This window comes from Papilio machaon, chromosome 15 (genome assembly GCF_912999745.1).
Source record: "Papilio machaon chromosome 15, ilPapMach1.1, whole genome shotgun sequence".
NCBI classification, from domain to species: domain Eukaryota; kingdom Metazoa; phylum Arthropoda; class Insecta; order Lepidoptera; family Papilionidae; genus Papilio; species Papilio machaon.
The window spans coordinates 3,838,997-3,856,593 of record NC_060000.1 but is presented as its reverse complement, the minus strand read 5'-3'; the positions used below and the strand labels follow the sequence as shown (position 1 = coordinate 3,856,593).

At 34.1% G+C, this 17,597-nt stretch overlaps 2 protein-coding genes across 2 annotated transcripts; one reads left to right on the top strand and one right to left on the bottom strand.

Annotated features, from left to right (window-relative positions):
• Nucleotides 1-3,211: 3,211 nt before the first annotated feature.
• Nucleotides 3,212-14,983, top strand: LOC106720929. Its single transcript, XM_045681368.1, has 20 exons — nucleotides 3,212-3,422; nucleotides 4,072-4,178; nucleotides 4,441-4,680; nucleotides 4,981-5,143; nucleotides 5,611-5,749; nucleotides 6,418-6,630; nucleotides 7,083-7,112; nucleotides 7,376-7,547; nucleotides 7,827-8,001; nucleotides 8,309-8,494; nucleotides 9,817-9,976; nucleotides 10,325-10,445; nucleotides 10,522-10,653; nucleotides 11,492-11,646; nucleotides 12,656-12,750; nucleotides 13,121-13,252; nucleotides 13,518-13,667; nucleotides 13,895-13,965; nucleotides 14,037-14,120; nucleotides 14,798-14,983. Exons 1-20 carry the CDS (start codon nucleotides 3,212-3,214, stop codon nucleotides 14,981-14,983), a joined length of 2,922 nt encoding a protein of 973 aa, XP_045537324.1.
• Nucleotides 14,984-15,077: 94 nt separating this feature from the next.
• On the bottom strand, nucleotides 15,078-16,849 carry LOC106720951 (26S proteasome non-ATPase regulatory subunit 14). Its single transcript, XM_014515757.2, has 4 exons — nucleotides 16,718-16,849; nucleotides 16,451-16,644; nucleotides 15,988-16,144; nucleotides 15,078-15,788 (listed from the first exon to the last, which is right to left on the bottom strand). Exons 2-4 carry the CDS (start codon nucleotides 16,626-16,628, stop codon nucleotides 15,188-15,190), a joined length of 936 nt encoding a protein of 311 aa, XP_014371243.1. The 5' UTR covers nucleotides 16,629-16,644; nucleotides 16,718-16,849; the 3' UTR covers nucleotides 15,078-15,187.
• Nucleotides 16,850-17,597: the final 748 nt, after the last annotated feature.

Genomic DNA, 17,597 nt, shown 5'->3' with positions numbered 1-17,597 from the left:
TTTTATATTACGGTATGCACGCATAGAACGTTGGTTAAGTAAAATAATTAGCCTAAAAGAATGCTTCTAGAAGACAGTATTTCACGCGGACGAAGTCGCGGGCACAGATAGGTACTAATAAACGTAATTTAAAAGAATTCCATACAATACACATAAATTATAAAAAAGTTACTATAATTATTTCCAAGGACATGACTTAATTCTTTGAGTGTCCTTCAGATAAATCATTAAATCAATATGAAAGGATCAGACAGCAAATACAAATTTTGATATTATAAGGTAATACCAAAACGTCGAGTATTCAACCTCTTAGAGTAAATAAACCTCGTATTTTGTGTTAGACATCAAATAACTTTAGCAATCAAATTCGGAATTCTCAGGCGAGGTTAGTATACATATATAAACACAATTTAACTTTAACCTAGGGTTTTACACAAATAAAGATCAATAGAAAGTTTGAAAATAATTAGTTCTCTCATCATTGATCGTGCAAAAATTTAAAAATGTTCCGCCAAAAATCTGAACAGATACACTTTTTCACAAATGCAACTAACAAACTCTCCCAAAATATTGAGACGTAACTTATTACAGAATGAACCAACAGACTCTTGACAAATCCTTACTAATATTATAAATGTGAAAGTAACTCTGTCTGTCTGTCTGTCTGTCTGTCTGTCTGTCTGTCTGTCTGGCTTTCACGCCAAAACTACTGAACCGATTTAAATGAAATTTGGTACACAGATAGTCTAGAGCCTGAGAAAGGACATAGGCTATATTTTAACGCGAAAAAGGGGTTGTAAGGGGTTGAAAGGGGGGGTGAAAGTTTGTATGGAATTATCGTCATTTTTGCAGTTAGAAGCTTGAAACTTATTTTTAAGGCAGCTAAATTGATATGAATAAAAATGAAATAATTTTTTTGTAAAAATTTTACCCCCAAGGGTGCTAAATAACAATAGGGGGTGAAATTTTGTATGGCAGTATGTGAGGTTTTAGTGATTGTTTTGTTTAATATGTTTTGCTACCACCCTTACCAATTTTTAGTCTAGAGCCTGAGGAAGGACATAGGGCACATTTTAACGCGAAAAAGGGTTTGTAAGGGGTTGAAAGTGGGGGTGAAAGTTTAAATGGAATTATCGTAATTTTTACAGTTACAAGCTTGAAACTTATTTTAAGGCTGCTAATTTGATATAAATGAATATGAAATTACGTTTTTGTAAAAGTTGTACCCCCAAGGGTGCTAAATAAAAATAGGGGATGAAATTTTGTTTAGCGATATATGAGGTTTTGGTGAATGTTATGTTTAATATGTTTTGCTGTTACCCTTACCAATATTTAGTCTAGAGCCTGAGGAAGGACATAGGGCACATTTTAACGCGAAAAAGGGTTTGTAAGGGGTTGAAAGGGGGGGTGAAAGTTTGTATGGAATTATCGTCATTTTTGCAGTTAGAAGCTTGAAACTTATTTTTAAGGCAGCTAAATTGATATGAATGAATATGAAATAATTTTTTTGTAAAAATTTTACCCCCAAGGGTGCCAAATAACAATAGGGGGTGAAATTTTGTATGGCAATATGTGAGGTTTTGGTGAATGTTTTGTTTAATATATTTTGCTATTACCCTTACCAATTTTTAGTCTAGAGCCTGAGGAAGGACATAGGGCACATTTTAACGCGAAAAAGGGTTTGTAAGGGGTTGAAAGTGGGGGTGAAAGTTTAAATGGAATTATCGTAATTTTTACAGTTACAAGCTTGAAACTTATTTTAAGGCTGCTAATTTGATATAAATGAATATGAAATTACATTTTTGTAAAAGTTGTACCCCCAAGGGTGCTAAATAAAAATAGGGGATGAAATTTTGTTTAGCGATATATGAGGTTTTGGTGAATGTTATGTTTAATATGTTTTGCTGTTACCCTTACCAATATTTAGTCTAGAGCCTGAGGAAGGACATAGGGCACATTTTAACGCGAAAAAGGGTTTGTAAGGGGTTGAAAGGGGGGGTGAAAGTTTGTATGGAATTATCGTCATTTTTGCAGTTAGAAGCTTGAAACTTATTTTTAAGGCAGCTAAATTGATATGAATGAATATGAAATAATTTTTTTGTAAAAATTTTACCCCCAAGGGTGCTAAATAAAAATAGGGGATGAAATTTTGTTTAGCGATATATGAGGTTTTGGTGAATGTTATGTTTAATATGTTTTGCTGTTACCCTTACCAATATTTAGAGCCCGAGGAAGGACATATGGCACATTTTAACGCGAAAAAGGGTTTGTAAGGGGTTGAAAGTGGGGGTGGAAATTTTTATGGAAGTATCGCCATTTTTACAGTTAGAAGCTTAAAACTTATTTTTGAGGCTGCTAATTTGAAATAAATAAATATGACATTTAAAGTTTGCAAAAATTTTACCTCGACGGTACAATATTACAAAAGGGAATAGGGAATGAATGTTTATATGAGAATATATTATATTTATGTGAATGTTTTGTAAGTTTAATATGTTGCTGTATTTTTTATAAGTTTAAGTCAAAAACCACCACAACAACAAAAATCACGCCTGTAACCCAGAGGGGTAGGCAGAGACTAATGAACACCTGGCACACCTCTCTCTATATTTTTCTTCATCCATACATCAATGAATAGTACGACGGTTAGGTAAAATAATAAGCCAAAAAAAATACTGCCCGAAAACAGTATTTCACGCGGACGAAGTCGCGGGCACAGCTAGTTTAAGATAAATAAATACGGTTACCTATCCTTTTCATCTTGAGTAAAATTCAGCTTGGATTTATTTTAAGATAAAGTATATTACGTATTAAAGTCTTTACACCAGTAAACGAAAAAATTTATAATTCTTGTATAAGTTTTTATTATGTTCATAGTGTTCTCTGGATTTTTAATCTGTATTCGGTATTTCGTGTTTTAATGTACGATGTGAACATAATGAAAAGTGTTTTGATTAGGTTAACAAGTTAAAAAAAAATAGGAAAATATGGATTTAAAACTGGATGCGGAAAATATCTCACTAGTAAGGAGGACGAGTTTCGAATAAGTTGGAATCTCATTAAAATTTAAATAAAACCTTTGTTCTTTATGTGCTAAAAACAATTGTTTTATAACAACGGTTTGTCATATTTAATATTATAAAGACATATTGTCAGATACAATTTTCTACGATAAATAATACGAATTCTCTTAAATCATATTAACAAAAAAATGGAGACCAAATCCATAGGAGAAGAAAATAAATCGATAAGAACTCATAGCGATGAAACAAGGGTACCTGAAATATTTTCAAGCTCTGAAAAACTTACGCTATTTGAATTCGCTAACTTAAAAAAAACCTTTTCCGGTACAGAAATCATACGCACGTCCTCAGATATCTGTCGAATTAACTATCTGAGGCAGCAAGATAGTACCTTCTCCGGTTAGTTGATAAATTTTATTATTTATTTGGTTAGAGTTTTACGTACTTGTACATAAATTCTACAGTATATATAAAAACATATTAGACAGTGGAAATCAACACTAATGTAAATGTACTAGTGATAAACTCGTGACGAAAAAGTCACAGTGATTGAATTTCCAGAAAAAAACAAGGATATAACTATAACAACAACATCGGCAACATAACTAACGCCCGTAACCCAGGGGGGTACGCAGAGTCCACGAACCTCTTGACGCGGTCCTGACATACCCCTCACTTCTTCTACAATGGTACATCTACGCATACATGTTCGTCGATTTTGGGTGCTCTTAACCTTTTTTGAGAATTACATCAATCTAGATCTAGAAGGTATAAGTCCGTCTATGATGGTCCCGACCTACGCTGCCACTCACTTTCGCGCCATAAATTTCCTTTGACAACCCAATAACTGTTAAATTTTTATATATCTTTTTAAGTGTGGTACTCTGATAGGAAAAGTGTAACAACATTACTAATAAATTTAAAGGTGAATTTATAAACCGCTTTTCGATATAACTAAATAAAATAGTGTAGAAACGTTACAAACCTTTTAAAATTAATTATGAACTCAACTGAAGTCGCTTTTCAACATTCTAAAGTTCGTTTTCAGAGGAAAGTATCAAAGGACGCAATGATCTTCTGTTCGGAAATAGAACTCCTTCACAAGCATCAGTTCCACCTCAGACTAAACAAGTAGAAGATATACTCAAAGAGCAGGTACACTTCTTCCTATCAAACTTAAACTTGTGTAGCAATTTTATTTAATACTTGTATGAATACTTTCAAATAAAAATGAAAATTTAGTAAATTAAAAATCGTCTAAAAATAATTTCGTGGGATTTAAATATGTTTTTATTTCTGTCTAACCATTGTTTTATTTCTATTAGTTTAAATAAGGAACAAAATAGAAAACAAGGGTGTGTATTTAATTGAAAAACAAATATTACGTAGCAAATATAAGATTATTTCGTCTTCTCAGTTCTTCCCACACGTGACAAATTTGATGAATGAAGACCAATTATGGGGAAGTTTTTATCCGTTCTCCGAATTATATTCCGACGTGTATTCCCCCGTGGTGCATGTGAAGAAACCTGAGGACGTGCCTGAAGTTCCCGGAGGTGTACTGACACACGAATTAGTGGGAGCCTGCCTCAGCTATTTAAAGCGAATCCCATTACTGGGAGACTTTGTTTTTATAAAACTTGACCTTTCATCAAAGGTAACATAACTATGTTAAAGATTAGCATTTCATCTGAGTCAACGGAAATATGTGGCATGTTTTACGCAATACAAAAAAATTAAATATCATGTAAATATCTAAAGAGAATCTAGAGGAAAGTAAAGCACTGTAAAGGCATAAAAATCCGAACAAACGCAAAAAAAAGGAGGAGTGATAAATAAAAAACTTATTAACTATGACAAAATTTTAATCACTTTAACAAGCTTGTTAGTCTTTGTATATTTATGTTCAAAGAGTAAACAAAGAAAGCAATTACGAAACCCGTTTATTTTGTTTCAGACACTAACTAACATCGATATACTCAAACAATATAAGTTTTTGGTATACCTCGATCTGTCGTCAAACTTCTTAACGGATTTGTCTGTTTTATCATACTTGCCATATCTGCAGTATCTCTCCGTATCTTTCAACAGACTGAATACTGTTCTTAACTATGACACTCGTAAGTTTCCTTTAAGTAGTTACGATAATGCGCCCGCATTTCAATAAATATGGACTAGATTCAGTTGAAGTATTATATCTATTGAGCTTAAAATTAAAGAAAAGGGATGAACAGTGTCACACAGAAAACAAAGTTACTTTACACATTTCAATAAGTTACCGTTGAAAACTTATAATACTACTACTACGCGTTTTCATCTGTAGATATCAATATATCGTTCATAGAAATAGACATTCGCAGATGACTTGATCTTATAAGGTTACTTCTAACAAACGGTGACACGTAATAACGACGTCTTCACGATGTTTCACTGTGGGTTACCACTGTTGAATCAAAAGTATATATTACTAGCACTGTTTTTTGAAGGAGAAAGAAAAGATAACAACAAATGCTGTTTGTGTTCGTCAGCACGTGACGGTGATCGTAACAGAGGGAACTCACAAGTCAAACGTTAATCGTATTTACAGCGCAATGGTTTTTAACTGAAGTTCATTATAAATACAATTCCATAATAAGAATAAGAGATTTGAGTGAGTTTTGGTCGATCACTGTCTTGGACTTGTCGCATAATAATATAAAACGTATCAGTGGATTTGAAAATTTAAGGTATGATTTAAATAACATTAGTACAATAAATTAAACTGACGGTTTACTGTTGTTGTCATCTTATTTTACTGAATGATTTCTTACCCTTTGAAATTCTTGTGTAATGTCAATAATAAATCCATACCTAAGAGTATATGTAATTTGAATAAAGAAGATATGTCGATTTCCTGAACAAAATGGGTAAATTTTCTACAGTAACTCGTTGCCAATTTCCGCTAGCGTTCGCAATCGTCCGTGCACGTCACAAAGTGCCATGCGTTCCACTATGTGCAATAGCTGTGAAATTATTGCACATTTTCATTTAATTTTCTATATATTTTCGTCACCAATATAATATATAGTATATTTTAACCAACAGACATGAAAAAGTGTTAGTATGTAAAGTCTGCACTGACCGCTATAATCGCGATTCAAGTTGTTATCAAAATAAAACCTAATTGGAAGCAAACACATCTATATATATAAAAGAAAGTCGTGTTAGTTACACTTTTTATAACTCAAGATCGGTCGAACTGATTTAGCTGAAAATTGATGGGCAGGTAGCTTAGAACCAGGAAAACTTTTAAAAAACTTTTTTATCTTGAGTGCATTTTTTTTATTCCGCGCTGACGGAGTCGCGGGTAAAAGCTAGTTTTTAATGAATTAAAGTATTAAATGTTTTATTCCAGATATTTACGTCATCTCGACCTATCCTTCAACCACATACAGAGACTTGAAAATCTGAATCACCTCCGATTGTTGTGGTTGGATCTATCCTACAATAACATATCGAGTTTCGAGTTCAGTCAAAACACAGGCCTATGGACGCTTCTAGATCTTAAATATTTGAATATAAGCGAAAATAATCTGATATGCATGAAGATATTTTCAGGATGTTCCAGGTTACTGTATTTTTAGGTTATAAATTTAAAGACCAGAAATAATGTTTTTCGCCTTAGAACGATATTTGTTGTTTTGAAAAAATAATTTACGTTGTATGTTGTTAAAATGTGTTGAAGTTATCAAATCAAAAAGATTTTTATATAAAAAAATACGCGGCAAAAGCCCCCACGATAGGCACTCTAAATTATTTACGCAGAGAGCTTTTACTTAAATTGAAATTAGATCAAATCAATTTTCTTTTGAGGAATTTTCGAAGGTGATGACTTTGAGTATACTTAGCTTATTACATTTTACAATAATTGTGTACAGATACAATTTACAATTTAACGAAACATGTTAAAGAGATATCCATTTCTATTCATCAATTGCTAAACATAGTGAAATTATTTTAAATTAAAAGTACTTTTTAATTAAAAACTTTAATTAATCTAATTGTTTTTCCAACGTACAGATTGCATGAATTGTACGCGCGAAATAACAGGTAAATTTCAGATCATAGTAATTGTTCCATTAACATTTTTCACTTTTCATTTGTCTTTGATTCGAATTCGCCATTCAACTGTGCTTAATCTTGTAAAAGATATCTTGCCTTCTGGAGGGAAACTGGTTCATGTGAAACTTAACCCACTAAAACCTCGGTGTCCATCCTTCAAATCTCCCAAGAAATAAAACAGGATCGAAACTATTATGAAACCAACTTTAAATTTAAGTCAAGGCATAATTGGAATCATTAAAAAATTCTAGACTCGGTGTTCTCCTGGAGTTGGCGGTTTATCTCCGGCAAATGCGCCGCCTGACTATCCTGGACCTGCGCTCTAACCCCGTATGCTCGACTCCTGGTTACAAGGATGTAATCTATATCACATTCCCTTATCTTATCAATCTCGACGGTGAAGCCATCGACCCTATTAAACAAGTAATATTTTTTCTCATACATTGAGTAGAACTAAATAAAAATGAATGAACGTGAATTAAAATTGATTTTCAACCAAATAATGGTTGCGAAGTTACTGAATAATTGTACGAACTAAAAACCATTCTAGTTCACACAGGGACTGTACTGTACGGGATGAAAAACAACCTATTCACTGTTACGGTTTCAAATTTCATCGATATCCTTATAGTTATTCGAGAATTATATTTATCCATTTATACTTTATTTTTTTACTAATAGTACTTTATTTATAATTTATAGCAATATTCTAAAATGCAAATGTTGACTGATGTGAGAATATTCGCGTCGTGTCGTTTACTCCGGCTCTTATACATCGAGCAGTTATCGAAAGCGAAGGTGTCGCCGTTCACGCCACCGGCTGACACCACGGATGTTCCCCTGGTTGTCATTGTGGGCTACGATGCTGTTGGTAAAGGTGATTACTACCGGTCCCTACCTCGCTTAGCGCTTTTTATAGACTGCCTGGAAAACGATAAAATTCTTTGTCAAATTTTGCATGTTTGTTTCTTTATTTGTTTGACTTTTTGACCAAATTTAAAATGAAAACTCGAGCAAACAAATTTGACAAAAAAAGTGTTTTTTATAGAGGCCCAAGTTCTCATTGGGGTAACATAAAGATTGACATTAGTATTGTATTTTTATAACGGAAGGGAGCAAATGAGAGTCACGTAATTTCAATGATTAGACGCCCATCAATATATTAATCAATTATTATATCTAAGGTACCCTCGCACGACGTCTCGCCAAAGAATGCAGCTCTAACATACAATTAGGAAGACAACATACGACAGCTACACATCACTTCTCCGATCATTACATAGTTGTGTCGAGGAAAAAGTTTGATGAAATGATTATTGCTGGAGAATTTCTGACATACAGCGAAAAAGAGGGAGAATCGTATGGACTAAGTAACGTTTATATGTTTATTATCTTGACATAGTTCATTTAGAATGTTAGATAAGAAGTATCTCTTTTCTGTATGAATCTGATTACACTTTGAATGTTAAATGGAAAAGAAAAAAACTGTCTTATAAAAAAATCACCACAAATACGCTTACGTATTTTTATAAATTCAATGCAAATAACAGAAGAATTTAATAAGAATAGAATACAAAGAGTTAATCCCAATTTAGGGGAAATATTTGCAAATGTCCCTTTGACCGCACAATAGTAGACATTTTGAGCGGGAATAATTTGACGTCAATAGAGGTCCGTCACGTTCGGGATGTAATAAGCTGTGGGAAATATGAATAATAATAATAATAATTCTATCTTCATTTAATCCGATTGGGATTAGAAATGTGATGTACTGCGTTAATTAAACCATTTCGTCTAAGTATTTGGTACAAAGAAATTATGCCGAACACAGCTCGGGTCCCGCGGCACAACCGTAGAATAGACGTAAAATTTAATAAATAGAAATCAAATAAATGCTAGTCAATTATATAACACATAATTAGATTGTAAAATTTAATATTTTACATTATTAAATTTTATTGTATTTTATAGCATTATTTTAATTAGATATTAAGCAAAATTGTAAATTTGATTCCATAACATTAAAGAAAAAAAAAGGTGTTTGACCAAACAACGCAGTCGCCCAAAAAAACCACGAAGTGGCACTTACCAGCTCGATGACCCGTTCACTAACTGCAGGTTCCTGGTCACTCTGTCAATGTCACTCAAAACAAATAAGTCACAGTCGAACGGTCTTTAGGCGTCAGCGATGCTGCCTTCCTGATGCACCGCTGCCTTCCTGATGCACCGCTTCCCGAAAGCGCGCTATGCACGCGTCGTCGTCGAACCGAACGCGAAACCGTAAACTTAATAACTCTATACGCTATGAAACCGACGCGTTCGATGTAATACTTTCCGTCCAACTTCCATCCACTCCCGATACTAACTCTCAACTGTCCAATCACGGCCTTGCACAAGCCCCTGCATACCCTGCGCCCGAACATTGCGGTGAGCAATTCCTAACTACCCGCTTGTGTGGAAGAATAAAAACTGAGTCGGCTCACCTACATTAAACCGCTTATGCAATTTCAAAAATATATAATCATCATCATAATTGAACATGACCAACGATCGGTCCTAAAGGGTTTAATGTTTTTAATAATTTCATTATTAAAATTGGTTAAGAATATTGAATTCACCAATTACTAAAGATAAATGCAGAAAAGATGATTTAAAAGTTTTACGTATTAGCACTGTTTTTCGAAAATTTTAGGTCGAGAAGAAGCATACATAAATAAAGGAAAGGTGCGACTTACGACAATGGATTTAATTGGGGCCTTAATGTTGAAACTTCGAGGACGACGGCCATACTTAATTTTAGCATCATGCTCAGATAAATCTGACCTGTTTCACAGGCAACAAGAGAGAAAAGAGTATACACATTTAATTTTAAAACACAGTATTTATTAGAAAATTATTTAAGGAAGTCGCCAGCCTATGTCCACTGGGGGCTAGCCAATGTTCAAAGACCAAAGATCAAAGGGGGCTAGTAGAAAAAAAAAATTTTTTAAAGAAAAATTCTTTATTTTGCCATTGAAGCTATTGACTATTGCATTTTTACCCTTGGTCACATTTCCACCGCTGAAACACAGTTTAATGACAATATGTTCCGACAGTGCACTTTCCTTTTCTTCAGTAATTTATTTAGTTACAGTTGTATTTTTCACCGCAATATGTATAAATGGCCGTGTGTCTGATGAATACGTAATTTTATTTCACAGAGCCCATAACGAAGACAACGTGAAGAAATTATCCATGATGCTGCCACAAGAAATATCAACCCTGCAAATACTGTTATCTGGACGAATTATTATTACCGGAATTCTAAATGAAATCCTTTTAGTAACTTATTTTTAACTAAAATTCTTATGTGAACAAAAAATATTTTCGTGTTTATCATTATATCGTCTTCTTACAGACATTGCCAGATGGAAAAGACCATAGCGAATTTTTATATGCCTCAGAATGTTCGCTTAAGATGGACAGTGATACCAAACGTGGAGAAGAAAAAGGACATAAGAGTGCAAATAAATTCGACGCAATAACTTTGGTATGTTTTACGCAAATTGTTGAACTTTCATTGACAAAGTATTACAAACTAAGGGACGACTTGACATAAAGTTGGTAAAATGTGCTGTTTGTGTTTAATGTAGTAATTGAAATTTTACCTCCTTCCTATCCATTCTACATAATTGATTTATTTATCATTAACTCCTCAACCAATAAAAAATTTATTAAATATTGTCCAAAGTGATTTACAAAAAAAATCATTTAAAAATGAATCCGGAGAGAATCGATAGTTAGGTAACACATAAGTCAATGTTCCGTGAGAACTATTCTTCGATTTTGCTCGTCTTTGACTACGACATCTTTAAGTTGGGAGTAATATATTACGCTCAAATGACAGGTTGTGGTTACTACTAAAACTGTCTCTTGGTAATATATTACCATAAGTGCTTGAACTCAACCTTTCCTTTGTGAACTAATGGAATGACTTCAAATATCAAAATCTATACCCTGATATTTAAATTACTTAGTCTCAAATTAACAGTGTTTATTGAAACCATATGATCATTGGTTTTGGTTGGTTTCGTGACTGTATTAATGTGGAAGATGCAAGAAAGGTATCACCACGCTTAATGGAAATCTCTCGCTATCCCCCCTCTGGGCTACGAGCATGACTTGTTGTTTTTTTCATTGATGGCAAAAAACCAATGCCATTAAAAATACCATAAACTTATAATTCATACTAACCTCTAATAATAGTAAAAAATAAGATCGAATAGCTGCTTGTACTACCCATACTTATTATACACACTTTAGTTACATAACCTACTCACTAATGCCTTTCACATCTCAGTCGGGATTAAATATATTTTTTATTACAGAGCTCATCCTCTTTTAGAGGTTATGGTAAGAAATCTGAAACCAACAACGAAGCAGGTGGCGCCAGCATGTATTCACTGTACAAGTCGCAAGGCACCGGCGAGTACGTCAGTGAGGTAGACGGACAGATCTCCTTCCAGGAGAAGAATTTTAAAAGGTTCTTTTGTTTATCGTAAAATTTTTATCAAAAGTTAAAAATCACATATCACGGAATTCGCCAAAATAGTGAAGACCCATACACCCATAGACATACTGCCCATAGACATCTGTAATTTGCAGATGTTTTACCAACCTCTAAGCAACAGAAAAGTAGACGCACAAAATATATTTCCCTTTCCGTCCCACCCCCGTCAAATGCAGTTCCTCTTCCAATCCATTCCTTGTACGAAAAGGGTGGAAAGGAAAAGATGACTAAAAATAGGCCTCCGCCACACACACTCATAAGATGAAACACGAAATTGCTCCCACTTCACGCCTGTCTTCTGTATTGTCCTGGTATTACAGAGAGCGAGCCGATAAATTCGTGCGAAAAACTTTTCCGGGCTCTACCACTGTTAATTTATTTGAGTTACTTATAACGAAAATCCAATTTTTTAAATTTTTGTTTGCCGCGTTTGTTCCGGGTAATTACCGAAACGACTAGAACCGATTTTGACAGGACTTGGAATGGAAGGTAGCTGATGTATGCGTGAGCAACTTAACATTTTTTCTTTTAATTCCGCGTTGAAGAAGTCACGGGCACCGCTAGTTTAATAGTAGTTAATTTTATATAACTACTAGCTGTCGCCCGCGACTCCGTCCGCGCGCAGTTAATAAGCTTATATGACACGTTCGTAGATTTACCATAGCAGCGCCATCTATTGATTACTTACTCAACCCAGTCGAAAGGTATCGACATCTGTTAGAATCTTTTGGAGTTAACAGATAATTGTGACTGTCAAATAATAACAGACAAATAATTAGCAATAAATTAAAATTGCGACTATAATTTGAGATTTAAACTATCCTATCTCTCAAGTTGGATCGAACTGCACATGGTGTGCGAAATTTATTATAATCGGTTAAGTGGTTTAGGAGTCCATTGAGGACAAATATTGTGACACGAGATTTATATATATTAAGATAATACAGATTTTATTAATTTCCAAAAGTTATTTTTATTAAAGGTCGGATCATCGTGGAACAACACAAAAAGGAGATAAACAGTCGAATATTAATAAAAGTGTGGATTTTACAAAGTACACTTCATCAACTTGGAAAGGTAATCTATTTAACTGAAAATAGAACGGGCAAAAAAGGCTAAAAATATAGAAGGCGTAAATTAAAATAATAAAATTGTGAACTTTCAAACGTGTCTAATCGCTAACTAAGCCATAATCAACCACGCTGACCCAGTGCGGATTGGCGTTTGATATGTACAGATTGCATCACAATATTTTCCTTCAACGTAAGAACGTCGTATAAATGTACATATGAAATTCGAGAAACACTTTGATATATTACACCTGGACGTGTAACTTTCAATCTAGTCCGATCAGGCGCTTAACAAGTACGCCACACAAGATAAAACATGTAATAAGTTGAACATAATCATAGCATTTCATGATTAAATGTAAAATGCTCATTTATAGGAGTACCGGTGATGTACGGTAGCACAAAATCTTCGAAGTCCGTAACATTCACATCTCAAGATATTGACGACTTGGACGATCATGTGCCAGATGCGTCCGGACTTATGGTCGAGCCCCAACCCGACATTGATCGTAACTATTTTAATATACAGAAGTAAAAAATATTTTTCAATAGATAGTGATAGATGCGACCTGAACATACATATTCAAATTCTGTAATAGCGGAATTACAGCAACTGTGCACTTTGTGCCGTATTTTGCGTATTGAAGAGACAGATAATGGTGGTCCAATTCTGAACATATTTTTACTTTAATCGTGCTGTTTAATATCTTGTTCTAAGGGCGCCTACTGTTTTTCTCATATATTTTTTTTTTCATGATAAATATTCCTCTACAGCAGCGGAATATGCAAAATCGGGCAGATCGATAAGCACAAAGATCTGTACGTATTTACATCCCGAGTTGGATGGCCATGACTCTGACATATGGCTCGCCTTCCTAGTCGATGCGGGCCTTTTACAAGCCAGTGAAATAGCTTTGGAACCGTGTTAGTTTTTTTGTTTTTATATCTTCATTTTTAAATTAAAAAAAAAAAAAGAATAAAAGCTGGTTGGTTGTACTAAATCAGACATGGATAAAAAATATATATCTCAGTAATGACAAAACATTTTTTTTTTTCAAAATAGTAATAATTTTGAACAATCCAAACGTTTACTTTTTACACAAGAAAATAATCTACAATTTTGAAAATGTAGCTACAAAATATTTTAACAGCCGAATCAACACTTGGTCATGATAATAAAGATGAATTGGACTACTTGATAAAACAAATAGAACACCACAAGGTAAAAATTGTTATTTCAACTATAAAGCGATTATTTCAAAGAGCTATTCAAAAAATTTAATTTGGCTTTAGATAGCATCGGAATCTTACACTACAAACATCAGAGACGACTACGAAGATATTCATAGAAAAATACCAGGATTGTTTTGGAACACCGTAAGCTTTGCCTTTCTGTATCTTTAGTAGGTTTAACACATTCCTTGCCATTACGATATTTGCCAAGAATACCAATTTTAGACAAAAAATTTGATCGTTTAAAGGACGTTTTTGTATTAAAAACTACGATATTCTCTCCTTTTAAATGTCTTATAACCTAGAAACACATTCAGAAATTGAAATTTCAAAAACTTTAATGGTTGTTCGTATCAACGACCATGGCTAGAGCAGAGCCTGCCCATAGTAACGGAAGATTCCACAGCAACGATAAAAATATGTAGAGAATACGTGATATGTAGCAGGAAGTCTAAAAGATTGGGGCGCACGTAACACACACACACACCTATGAAGATCGTGTAAATGCTCATGCTTGGTCAGGCATCTAAGAACATATATAAGGCGAAATACACATCAAATAAACCTCTTCCGTTACCAGCATTAGGTGGTTTTATTTCCCCGTGCTCCGCATTGGGGGTGCACCATTGATTATTGCCGGTGCACCTCCCGTGCGAGTTGTTCTGTTGTATATCCGCAGTCAGTCCCCTATCCGGGGCCGATTTAGGACGTACATGTTGGTCCTTCGAGCGAATGGTATTTGATTAGGTTACTTTGTAGCATGCCATCATTTAGCTCTTTCAGAACTTAGTTCACCATCACTTAAGTTTTTTAATACATAGGTATCAATGGACAATCCTGATATTGCATTCAAAAAGATGAAGAGAATTATTCAAGATATAGTAAACTCACAGAAGCATCTTGAGCCAATGTTTGATACAGATTTTGGTAATATGGACCATCCTATAATTAAGAAAAGATTAAATAAAATATGCAGTCAAATAGCACCTCGGAGACTTTTCTTGTAAACGAAAACTAAATAAATAAAATATATATACAAAAAAAGATATTTGTTTTATTTCATAAACTGTAAAATAGAGAATTAATGATGGTAATTAATGTACATTTGACAAATGTAATGTAGGTAAAAAATTACTGTGAGACTGTACTCCTTTATTTTACTTTTATTATCACCTTAGCACTTTACAATTAAAAACAATATCTGACAATAATCATTTGAACACCATGGTATCGAGCATCGCTCCCAGATTCTGCACAATGTTGTTTGACATGAGCACATCAACTTTCTCTTCTAAATGCCTCTTAGGGTCCTGTTTACCAACATTTTTGATGGCAAGCTGTTCTGGTGTCATCTTTTCTTCGTCTTCTAGAGCCTTGTTGTAGTTCTTAGCTAACTCTAGCATTTCTGAAACTGTTGTCTCATTAACAGCGCAATGTTCTTTGTAGTCCAACAGGGTAAGACCGTCCATCCAAGACTTTTTGTGTAAATTTAACAACATTTTTTGTTCAAGCTCATTTTTTCTGTAATTTATACTTATAGAGTAGTAATGACGGTTGAGACCATGTATGAGAGCTTGTACAGATGGCTTCTGGAGATGTCCCAAGTTTGATGTTGTCTGTCTCGGCTCTTGACCGAGAACCATCATGTTGGGGTTGATAAGACGGAATGCATCAATGACTACTTTACCCTTCACTGATTGTATGGGATCTACAACAACTGCAACTGCACGCTCTGATAGAGCCTCAAATGACTGCTGAGTGTTTATGTCTACTCCCGACAACCAGCAACCAAAGCCTGGATGTGAGTGGTACCTGTAAAATATTTTTTAATTTTTTAACACAATTTATTAAATTTTTGAACAATTACATAAAATACTTTTATGTGACAAAAAGTCAATTTTTTATAGAATGCACAAGATAAACAGGATGTCATGTGACCAATTCTTAGGGATACAAAGAGATTTATCACAGCGATGTTTGCATTACAGTTTCAAGAAAATTCATCACTTACCATCCAACAACCATTTCAGGGCGACCAGTTTGCTTCAACATATCTAACATTTTAGCTTGGAACACTGGATCTACAGCCTCGACAGACACACCAGTCCCTGTCTGAGGCATTGCAAACACATCAATCACACGTACTGTGTAGTCATCCACAAACTCACCTGGAAATAAGAAACATATGAATTAATGCCAAAAATCATGTTAGATTTTTGGAAAATTTGTATTGATGACAGATGATTAGTTCATTTAATAATCTAAGCTTAAATTACAAACATGACCAAGCAAGTTATCTCAAAATACAAAGTATTAACTTGGTTGTATGATGAATTTAATTCAGAATGCCATGCTTTTTGTATCAAAACACACCTAAATGAATGTAAATATTATCACTACATCTTTTTTGGAATAAAATACAAATATACACAGGTTAATGACTCGCTTAATGTAAAAGTATAATTTAACCGTACCTAACATGAGACCCATGACCTCCATTGGTACTCCAGCCCGGCCATGTTTTAACATTTTCAATAGCGCCAACGAAGAAATATAAACTTGTTCAGCTGTATCAACTGCAGGCGCGTCGGTAGGAGGTGGCGCTTGGGATAGCCCGGTCATTCCTCCGCCAAGACGAAGAAGACGATCCATTGTCTCTTCGAAACTTCTAATTTCAAGAAAGTACACAAAATTAAACCTGTTGTACTGCAAAAACTAATAGTATGTAAAATTTAACGTACAATTTACTTCTAAAATGGAAAAACGAACTGCACTAATTTAATACTATTCACGAACTTCTAAAAAGTAACAAAAGATCTTGCAGAATGCTGAATAGATGACATATAAAATTCTGACAGCTTACGTTGAAAATGCAAGCTCATGAATTGTGCAAAGAGTATGTGACTACTTCGTAGTAAATGTGAATTTGTGTTAAAAAAATATTTTGGTTAATTATTTTTAAGCTCAATAAAATGTTGATAGCAAATTAATAATAATAAAATCGAAATGGTTACTTGAATCCATTTTAAACTTTCATATCTCGTATTTGCTTCATCATCAACCTGCCTGCCCATCTTAAAATCTATTTGTAGGTGAAAACTGTCTAAATGACAATTTATGCACATCTGTGGATCTAGGGTTGCCAGGTCGCCAAACCTACTAGCCGGACAGACCAACCAGTTTGGCCGGACATATGGGTAGAAAGAAAGGTCGGACACCCCATGTTATTTAGGATTTTGTCTCAGTATTAATAGGTACACTCTCGTTTCGGAAATGTAAAAAGCCTAACAAAAGCCGGATAACCGTTTATTTTGGCGGGACACGCAATCAAAAAGCCTACCTATGTCCGGCTTTATCCGGACGCCTGGCAACGCTATGTGGATCCCATTACAGGACTTTCCACAGATATGGGTTGGAGCACTAATTTTTGAGACCTTTTTTAACTTTGGTTTGGAAAAAATATTTTATTTCTAAATCTAGTTGACATTTAGTAAAATTACAGGTAATTTTATAATTAAAATATATTTCTTTAATTTCCACTTAAGCTTCACTATAATGCAGAAATTATCATATCATTGTTTCTGTTCTATGAGAAAGATTATGGGTCTGCTAAAATTTAAC